This window comes from Aythya fuligula, chromosome 9 (genome assembly GCF_009819795.1).
Source record: "Aythya fuligula isolate bAytFul2 chromosome 9, bAytFul2.pri, whole genome shotgun sequence".
NCBI classification, from domain to species: domain Eukaryota; kingdom Metazoa; phylum Chordata; class Aves; order Anseriformes; family Anatidae; genus Aythya; species Aythya fuligula.
The window spans coordinates 12,157,985-12,167,530 of record NC_045567.1 but is presented as its reverse complement, the minus strand read 5'-3'; the positions used below and the strand labels follow the sequence as shown (position 1 = coordinate 12,167,530).

General features: G+C 59.6%; 1 protein-coding gene across 1 annotated transcript; it reads right to left on the bottom strand.

Annotated features, from left to right (window-relative positions):
- Positions 1-879: 879 nt before the first annotated feature.
- Positions 880-8,906, bottom strand: TSPEAR (thrombospondin type laminin G domain and EAR repeats). The gene is made up of 12 exons (XM_032193585.1): positions 8,813-8,906; positions 7,206-7,426; positions 6,873-7,111; positions 6,650-6,740; positions 6,023-6,179; positions 5,409-5,540; positions 4,151-4,383; positions 3,371-3,557; positions 2,363-2,592; positions 1,883-2,070; positions 1,408-1,509; positions 880-1,033 (listed from the first exon to the last, which is right to left on the bottom strand). The coding sequence occupies exons 1-12, from the start codon at positions 8,904-8,906 to the stop codon at positions 880-882; spliced, it is 2,028 nt and encodes a 675-aa protein (XP_032049476.1).
- Between the last annotated feature and the right edge of the window lie 640 nt (positions 8,907-9,546).

The window sequence follows — 9,546 nt, the reverse complement described above, 5'->3', positions numbered from 1 at the left end:
TGCAGAGCCAAGGAGAGACCGAGGATACCTGGAGGGGTTTTAGGGACCAAAGGAGGAGCCCCCGTTGTGGGCAGAGCAGCTCGACTTCCTGCAGCTTTCATGGAGGGGTGCACACAGTTTATTGGAGCCCTGGTTAAGCAATAGATCACCCCAGATAAAGGCGAGGAAAAGCATCCCTAACCCTGCGCACAGGGGTATAAGGACCAGACAAGGCGGTGGAGGCCAGCAACACGCCGACACACACCCACAAAACCCTCGGGATGAGTGCCCAGGAGCGCGCCTGCCCTGCCACCTAGGCAATGCTGGCCATGACAAATGCCTCTGCCTGCCAGCTGCAGCTGTGCAGCGGGTCCATGGGTTTGTACAATACACACACGTCTCTCAGCGAGGACAGCTGAGAGCAGCCACGGTGGAGGGGAGGGTCAGCAGGCAGTGGTGCCAAGAGGGACCCCCTGAGACAGCCCAGGCACGAGGCACAGCGTGCCGTGTGGGGCCAGGGGGTCCTTGCCAGCTTTGGGGCCCCTGGTGTCGGGCAGCCAGAGCCAAGCTGAAGCCAACTTTTCCCCACCTTCTCCCACGTCGTTTTCTCCCCGCTGCCACATGCCCGACCCAAGAGCACACGCTCTGCTCGGGCTTTTTCTTCCCTGGCTTTGCACGAGCTCTGGCCGTGACAGCAGGGCTCTGGGACCCTCCTGGCTGGAGGCTGCTGAGCCCGGCAGCTCCTGTCCTCCTCTCTGCCCTGTGGCACGCACAGCCAGCCGTCCCCGGGTGGATGCTGCAGTTGTCCCTGGGCTTCGTCTGTCCCGGGCTGGGGTCTTCCCACTTCCACGCCCTTGCTCGTCCCAGTCCCGGCAAGGAGCTGAGTACGCCTCGGCCACCTCATGTGGTTTTCAGCTTCAGCACCTTGGAAAGTGGCTCCTTGGCACTGGAGTAGATGAGGTAGGAGCCCTCGGTGGTGTTAAACGCCTCCCAGTCTCTACAGCCAACGGTGGGAAGGTGGTGAACTGCTACGAAGCCTTCATAGCCTTGCCACCTGCACGGGGAGGGCAGTTAGCTCCGGGGGCACTAAAAGTGGGCAGGAAAGCCGGACCTGGAGCCTGGCACCTTCCACCTCCATGCAGTGCTTCAGGCTGAGGGCTTCCCTTCCTGCCTGGAAGCCTGTGCAGAGACAGGGAGCAGGCCTATCTGTCTCCCCTTGCACCCTCCCTGTGCTCTCTCCAGGAGAGCAAAGAGCCACCCACCCGTCCCCACAGCTGTGCCTTCCCCATGGGGTGTCCTGCACCCAGCTGGCCAGTGCAGGCATGAGGCTGGGACCCGGCCCCTCAGGAAGGGACAGGAGTGCCCGTGTCCTCCTGCTGCCCCCAGGTCTGTTGGAGAGCTCGCCCTGCCCCAGCCATGCAGCAGTACCTGTAGATAATACTGTTAACAGAGAAGGTGAAGCCATCGAAGGAGTTTGCTACCACCAGAAAGGAGTCGTCCCCCATCGAGAAGAACTCCCAGTCCAGGGCGCTGGGGGATGAAGCAGGCAGAGGTGGGTGAGATGCACCGACCCCACACCGAGCCCTGCCACCCTGCTCTGACCCCATTCCCAGGCACCCGGCCAGCCCCAGCCCCAGCTTTCCAGGTCTGGGAAACCCCAGTCTTCCCAGGCTGCTCCTGAAAGGAAATCCCTCCTTCTTCTCAAATCCAGGGCCTTCCCTTAATTCCCACTGGGATTCAGTGCCCAGGCCTCGTCTCCCATTGCCCTCCCCATCAGTTTCACACTCCAGCAGCGTGCGAGCCCCCATGAACTCTCTGGGCCTTCCAGGAGACCCCTATGCAGTTTGGGGTGCTCAGAGTAATACCACAGGCAGAGGAGCACCTTGGCTCTTTGCACAGGTACCTGTAGGTGAGGAGATCCTGGAACTTGACAAACATCTGGGCCGTGACGTTCAGCTCATAGATGGAGGAGTTGATGGCATAGAAATTAGAGGGCACTGGCATCCCACTGTCATAGCTGTGGCTGTTGGCGACAGCCAGGAAGACTCTGTCCCCGATATGAAAGACCTCCCAGTCGGCAGCACCAAAGGTCTGAGGGGAAAGAAGCCGCCCAAGAAGCATCACATGGACAAGCCTTTTGCAAGCCAAGCACGCTAGGAAGTGTGATGAACCTGACAGGGGTGCAGTGTGGATGCTACCCGGTCTTAAGACCGTCCAAGGAAGAAGACAAACTTCCCTTGGTCAATTCCTAGGGGAGAACCAGTGGGAAACTCTTGCTACCTTTTCAGAGGACTAAAGAGGACCAGCCATCAAAATTATTCCCTGGCTTGTCTCAACCCAGTGGGGAACTGAGAAGCAGTGTGTGACCAGTGGGTAACCTTACCAGAATAGACTGGAAGAGCTGGAAAGAGCCACGGAGCCAGATGTAGATATGTGAGTAGATCTTCGTGGATGTGCCATTAAATGTGTTGGCCACGGCCAGGAAGGAATATGGCCCAATGGTGAAAAATTCCCAGTCGTAGGCACCAGAGGTAGGGATGGTTTGGTTGGTTTCAAAGAGCCCGGTCCGGGGGTTCCACCTGTATATCACACTGTCTATGTTGTGGTTATTCCCTGGGGGAGACAAGGACATGTAGAGTGACGAAAGAACAGAATAAAGATCCAGAAGCAGGCCAGACGAGGCAATATTTGCCAGCCTTGCCGCTTGGGAGCCCTTCACCCCCTGAGGAGAGGACCCTGGGGGCATCTCCACTTGCCCCTGGCGTGGTGGCCAGCCTGGAAACCTCCTGAAGCTCCAGCCAGAGCCTAATCATTACCTATTTATTTATTATTATTCCAACAAAAAGCTGGCCCCGTCCCAGGAGGAGGGGCGGACCCACTGGTCCCTTTTCACCCCATGCTTGCTCAGCACCGCTGCCCTTGGCTAGGCCCCACTGGTGTGTCTGGGAGCGAGCAGCAGTGGGACCACAAGTTTATAGGGTTTATGGGTGATCCTCATTGCAACAGAAGAGAATGGGGCACAAAGGGCTCCGGGAGGAATGGGGCTTGCAGGAAACGGCCGCGTGGATGAGAGGCAACTCTGCAGAGGCTGAACTCCAGCTCCTGAAGGGAACAGATCCAGCTTGGCTCAGCCATGAAGGTCCTAACCCCTGCATGATGTGTGCAGCCCCCCATGGGGCCTTGCTGTGCCAGCAGGTCTCATCCTAAGTGCTGGGGTCCAACACTGGGGGTGCCACCAGCCCGGGACCCAAACGAGGCCAGCGCTGTCCTGCAGAGCCAGGGCCCCAGCACCGACCCATTCACCCCCCGCAGTGTGGGATGCCTGCCCCACAGGTAGCTGAGCCCCAAGCAGGTAGCTGAGCCGTGCCGGTAGGGAATAAGGGCTGGGTACCTTCTCTGTGGTTGACCACCGCGAGGAAAGCCTCTCCCTCAATGACAAATGCCTCCCAGTCCCTAGCGCTGTGCGTGGTGATCCTCTGGTGGGTGATGAATTTCTCCTTCCTGTGGCTCCACTTGTATATTACAGAGAATTCCTGACCCCTGTCGTTCTGCTCAAAATTAGCCACTGCTAGGAAGATCTGAAAAATAACAAGCCAGGACATCTCATTTTTCTCCTCTCACGGGGGCACATAACAAGCACGGGCAGGGCAAGGATGGGTTGGGTGGCTGGGAGGCTTCCCACGGGGAAAGGTTGTTCAGAAGAAAAAATCACAGGTAAAATGACAACAGGAAAAATGATAATGGTGCCCTGAAATAAAATATTTTCCAGGCCAAAGAAAAACCCTGCAGCCAAGACAGGTGGTACCAGGGTAGGGACAATCTGAACTCCCCTGGGAGCCCTGCAGCTCTCAGCAGATGATTTTTTTTTGCCTGGCCTGGAGCTCCTTGCAAGGGGATGACCCCGCAGGAAGATCCTGCCAGCATTGGGGGCTGACGGTTGCCTCCTGGGTGGGTGCAGCTGTGCCTCAGCAAACAGGGGGCCGTCCCTAGGATGGACCCTAACCTGGTGAATACATGCATCAGCGTGACTCTGTCAAAGACACAGGCGATGAGGATTTACCCCCTGCACCATGCCTGAGACACAGGTCTGCCCTGGGCTAGGTGAAGGGAAGCCAGCGTGGGCCACCTGCAGCTTGGTGCAGCCCTGAAACAACTTTCCAGGCAGACTCACCTTTTTCCCTATGGTGAAATACTTCCAGGACTGAGCTTGGTAGGTGGGGATGTTCTGGTAGGGCACAAACTTCCCGTCAGTCCACTTGTAGACAGCTGACCCCGGGGGGGTGTACCGGTTGGCAGTGGCCGCAAAGAGTCCCACCTTCGGGATGGTGAAGACCTCGATGCCCATTGTCTCCGAGTTGGTCACCAGGCTCTGGTGCTCCTCCACATAGTCCAGCCGCTGTTTGGCTACGAAACCAACAGAAAGGAGAACTCAGAACTGGATGGCCCTGCTGTGAGATGCGCCCAGCACCGAGATGCATGGTACAAGTCCTGATGGCTTCCAGAGGTAGGCAGGGATGGGGAAACCAACCACTGCCAGCTCCTGGAGAAGGCAAAAAGCTCGTCCAAACCCAGCACATGGTTGCTGTCTTAAGAAAAGCCCCAGAAGAGGGGCAAAGGATGACTTGGTTGTTCTGTGCCTCCTGCTCCATGCTCTCATGCTGAAGCCTGGGCAGGCCAGTGCCCAGGGAGGTGGTCGCGGCACCCAGGCTGCTGCAGTGTAAGAAGGAACAACGCCCTCGCACACACCTTCATTTTTAGGTAGTCCTGAGTGATGATCCTTGTGAGTCCTTTCCAATTTGGGCTATTCTATGACTGTCTGGAGATGGATTTTGGTAATTGTGAGCATGTGGGTGAAATTTGAGTTTTATTTTCAAAGTCCATCCCCTTTCCTGCAAGGCCTGGGTGCTCCAGCGTTGTCCTGCTATTTTCTGCACCAAGGCCACTAGGGCTGGAAGGACATGGGGACCTGCCACTGTCACCTTCCCACTGCTCGCCCCGCTATCTCCAGGGGCTGAGGAGTCCTTCTGCTCCTTCCCCTCTACCCGCGAGCACTTTGGCACCAGCAGCGCTCACACACTGGGGACCTGCAGCAGGGAGCAGCCCAGCACCCCAGACATGTGCAGCACAGCACCTGGTGGCCTGAGCTGTCCTGCTCGGGCAAACTGACCTGAGAAGGACCAGGAGGGACAGACAGCACAGCACGGACAGACAGCACAGACACTATGTGAGTGAATCCAGAGCTGCACTGAGAGTACTGATGTAGGCACAGACAGAAGAAGCATGCAGAGACAACTCCACTGTATCACCCTGCTGGTTGTCAACGTCCTTGGTTCCTGCCCCCCAGTGCCACTGAGGGTGAATCTCTGCTCCTGCCATGCTGGAAGAGCTTCCCCCCTTCCCAGCAAGCATCATGTATAGCATACCAGTACCTTCCAGCATGGAAATCCAGGTGCTGCCGTCACAGAGGTACAGCCCTCTCCGGGGGGCGTTGAACCAGAACTGCGCCTTCTCCTGCTTGGTGCAGGGTGGACGGGACCCGAGGGTCACCTTCATGTCAGTCTCTGGGCACAAACAGGAGCAAGGCAGGCACCCTTAATGCATGTGATGGAGGAAGGAAGAGGCTCACCCCAAGACACACAGCAGGCTGAACATCCCGGTGGGCACCAGGGAACACAGCATCCTGACCCCGAGCCAGATGGCCGGCTGCTGGCACCCGGGGGGCTGCTGGCACCAGCAGTGTGAGCCCATGGCCACCGTGTTACCGGGGAGGCTCGAGTCTCACCTCTCTTCTTCAGGCTGGATTCACCTGGACCCCAGTCCCTGTCACCCCATAGCAGTTCCCACCTGCCCCCCAAGCTACCCAGCTTCTCCTCCTCCTCTTCCCGAATTCAAGACACCTGGATCTCTCTCTGTTATCCCCAGGGGAGACTTCCAGGGTTCTTAGGAAATGCTCCTGCTCTGTGCCGTCCTACATGCAACAAGCCCCCTGCAACACTGGCAGGACAGAGCCAAGTGCCCCGAGCACCTGCTGGCAAGCACTGACCGTAGGGGTACTTCAGCACCTCGTTGCTCACTGACTTCACCGGCACGTCCTGGAGAACAGCGGGGATGGAGAGCGTGGCTGCTTCAAAATTCACAGCCGGGCATATCCGAGGGGTGGCGTCAGCTCCTGGCAGCAGGACAAGCTGCCTCAGTAGACCCTGGGAAAGCAGGAGCAGGGGAACAGGAGCGAGTCCCATGAGGCTGGGAAATGGAAGCTGCAGGTGGTTCATGTCCTGAGCTTCCCCCCAGACTCCTGTTTGCTTCCCTCCTTCCCAGGCTGCAACTCAGTGTGATTCACACATGTTTCTCAGATCAACGTTACGTGCCAAAACCTCTGACCTGGGCAGTTTAACAGCTGGCATGGCTGGAGCACTGGCAGGGGCTGTGTTAGCTGCAGAAGGCTTTTGCTACCACCACTTCTCACCAGGCAGGCCCAGGTGTAATTTTTGTATTAACAAGACCGCGCCACCAGCTGTTGCACATTTGTCCCATCGAGTCCGTGCAGCCAGGAGGCCACGGGCTGCCAGCCAAGCGGATGTCCCCGCACGACCATGCGCACAGCACCTGCACTCTGCTCTGCCTGGGGACCCCTGCCCCGCAGCGACCTGGTGACAGAAAGGACACCTACCGTGAACAAGCCTTTCCTTCTCCTCCTGTTGCCCAGGTAAAATCTGGCTCTCTTCACAGACAGAGAAGCTGGAAATGGTGTCTCCACCACCCTGCAGCAGGCAGAGGATGATAACGTCGTGGTGGCGACTGGGGGACACAACCACCCAGCAGAGTGGTTGCCCTGCCCTCTGCGTCCCCCAGCACCTCTCCCCCGAGCCCCCCAGGAGCTGCCCCCGACCTACACGTCCTTGGGGCTGCTGCAGTCCACCGTCAGCGAGAAGGACTGGCCGGAGACGGCCAGGACGAGTGTGTGCCAGCGGCTGTCTGCCAGGGAGACGTTGCGGAAGGTGACGCGGGTCTGCCAGCCGCTGGAGCGCTCCTGGCTCCAGAAGAGGAAGTGGAGCTTGCTGGGCGCGTAGCGGAGCCCCACCAGCACGCTGGGGCTCTCCTCGGCCATCAGCGTGAAGATGTACTCGTTCCTCTGCAGGAGGAGGCCAGGGAAGGTCTGCCCGCTCCTCTCCCGGCCTTGCACCCGATGACAGGGGCCGGTCCCAGCCCCCAGCGGCGGTGCTTACCTTGGCGGGGACGTCGAGGACTCTCAGGGTGACGATAATGGAGAACTCCTCAGGGAAGCGGTCGCAGTGGACGAAGAGGCGCGAGGCGGGGAAGCCCAAGGCCCGGGGCCAGGCGGCGGCGAGCTGGAGTCCGCGCACCCCCTGCACTTGGAACACCCGCAGGCCGCGGGCCAGGCCGCCGGCCGGCACCACCTCCGAGAGGATGTCCAGCGGGCGCAGGTCTACGCAGAGAGACCGCGGGACACGTCACGGCTGTGCCAGCCGCCCTGCCCTGGAGCTCCCCTGCTCGCTCAGGGCAGCAAACCTATGTCCAGCGTTGGCTACAGTGCTCTGCAACACCGCAGGGGCCAAGGCCAGCCTCCCCACCCCACAGGCAGGATGCTGTGGCGGGGTCTCGATGGCATGAAGCACCCCATGTGCTGATCCCCACTCTGCGAGCTTCCAAGGGCTCTGCTCCCATCTGTCCAGCTGGCACCAGAGCCCAAAGCCAGAGCCAGGAGAGCAGGGAAGTGCCCACGAGTGTGCTGGCACAACAGGCTCCTGCTCCCGTCCCCAGGGCAGGGGGCACAGCAGTCCCTGCCCCAGCCCCAGCTGCACACAGGCACTTCCCCAGCGGATGCGAAAAGCTCTCATTAAATAATTATACTTTCCCCCAGATGAGAAAAGAACACGCACAGCCCTTGGGCACCACCCAGCTGAAAAAACGGCACTGGGAGACAAACCCCTGCTTGCATGCAGCTGGGGAACAGGCAGCTCCGAGCCCCCACACGGAGCGCGTTCCTGCCAGGAGCTGGTCCATGCAGTGGCCCTCTGCTTGTCACACATCCAGCTCGCGGGCCCTTAGTCCCCATTTGTACCAAAATCCCCTCTGCTTAAGCACAGAGGGGAGGCCAAGCAGGAGGGAGCCATCAGCAAGGCTGGCTGGGCACGTAGTGGGGTTGAAACAGCCGGGGTGAGGAAGCACACCCTCCCCAGGCACTTTGCTTAGGAAAGGACCAGAAAAAAGTGCGCGGCTGTCAGGAAACAACCAGTTTCTGATATATTTTTTTTTTTTCTCCAGCAAATAGCACAAGCTGAATTCAGGCTCAGGTTTGCAGAAGGGCTTAGCATCCCCCGGGCTGCCCCAAGGGCGGAAGGGATTAGCCCAAAGGCTGGAGGCTGTGCCTGGAGAAGGCAGGCAGGGCCATGTCCTCGCTGAGGCAGTTTCCAGCTAAAACCAAAGACGTGAGTCCCAATTTGCCTCCCACATCAGCTGCTGCTAACGATCAGCAGCCACCGGGACCGTGCTCTGCAGTGGGAGCACAGACCCGGGGGACGTGGGACGCTGCTGGCTGAGGGTGCAGGAGGGGCAGTGGAAGCAGTGGCTCCACAGCTGGAGGGACAGGACAGGAACCTCCCGGGGCAGTTTTGCCACCAGGAGGGCTTAGGATGCATCCGTCACCCCGAGACAACCCACAGGGGTATCCAAACATGCCTGGTATGGGGCACCCTGCAGCACAGCACACTTCCTGGGGGCTGCTCCGGCAGCACGGGGAGCTGAAAGCCCCCCAGTATTTCCCACTAACGCTTCCGAGCTGCCCTCCCGTGCCGCCGACCCCGGCTCCTACCTGTGCAGTGCTGCCACGTCCTGCCGCCCCGGGCAAGGCCCCCGCCGGAGGCCCAGTGGAGGAGGACGGCCCAGAGCAGCAGCGAGGCCGACATGGGGGGCTGGCCGCAGGGGGTCCATCCACCCCGACGGATGGATGGAGGGATGGATGCTCACAGCCCCCAGTGCCCTCGCATGGTCCTCCCGTGGGGCTGCTGCGAGCACTGCTCAGGGCCAAGCCACTGCGGGCCGGGGGCTAACACCCATCTCCTGAGTCCCCCTGCGTGGGCATCACGCCGGGTGCTGGGGCTGCCGAGGAGGCTGCAGGGCAGTGTGGGCTCAGCCTGTGTGCAGACATTTAAATGGCAAGGCGCGGGGGGAGAGGAGGAGCCCCATTTCCTCGCGGAGCTTTTATCTTTTGCCCAACCCTCTGGAAGGCAGCTCTGGGGAGGGATTTTTTTTTTTTTTTCTTTGCTTCCTTTCGGTTTTGGTGATTCATTTTTCTGGGGTCACGTGGGGAGAGGTAGGAGAGCCGCCCCTGCATGTGGAGGCCGAGGTGGGCACCTTGCTGTACCCAAAAGCCCCCTGCTTTCCGAGCAAGATCCCAGCCTGTACAGGGGAGATCCACCATCCACTCTAGTCCACCCAACCCTGCCCAAAAAACAGCCAGGCCCTACAAGATGGATTTTTCCCTCAGTGCAGGTGATGCATGGCCACTCTGGCCATGCCCATCACAAAGCTCGCAGCCCACGGCCA

Coding starts and splice junctions, on each gene's coding strand:
- TSPEAR (XM_032193585.1), bottom strand. CDS start 8,906: ATGTCGGCCTCGCTGCTGCTCTGGGCCGTCCTCCTCCACTGGGCCTCC. Junction 5,541..6,022: donor GGTGCTGAAGTACCCCTACG/GTCAGTGCTTGC, acceptor GTTTGTGCCCAG/AGACTGACATGAAGGTGACC. Junction 2,071..2,362: donor AGCTCTTCCAGTCTATTCTG/GTAAGGTTACCC, acceptor CTTTCCCCTCAG/ACCTTTGGTGCTGCCGACTG.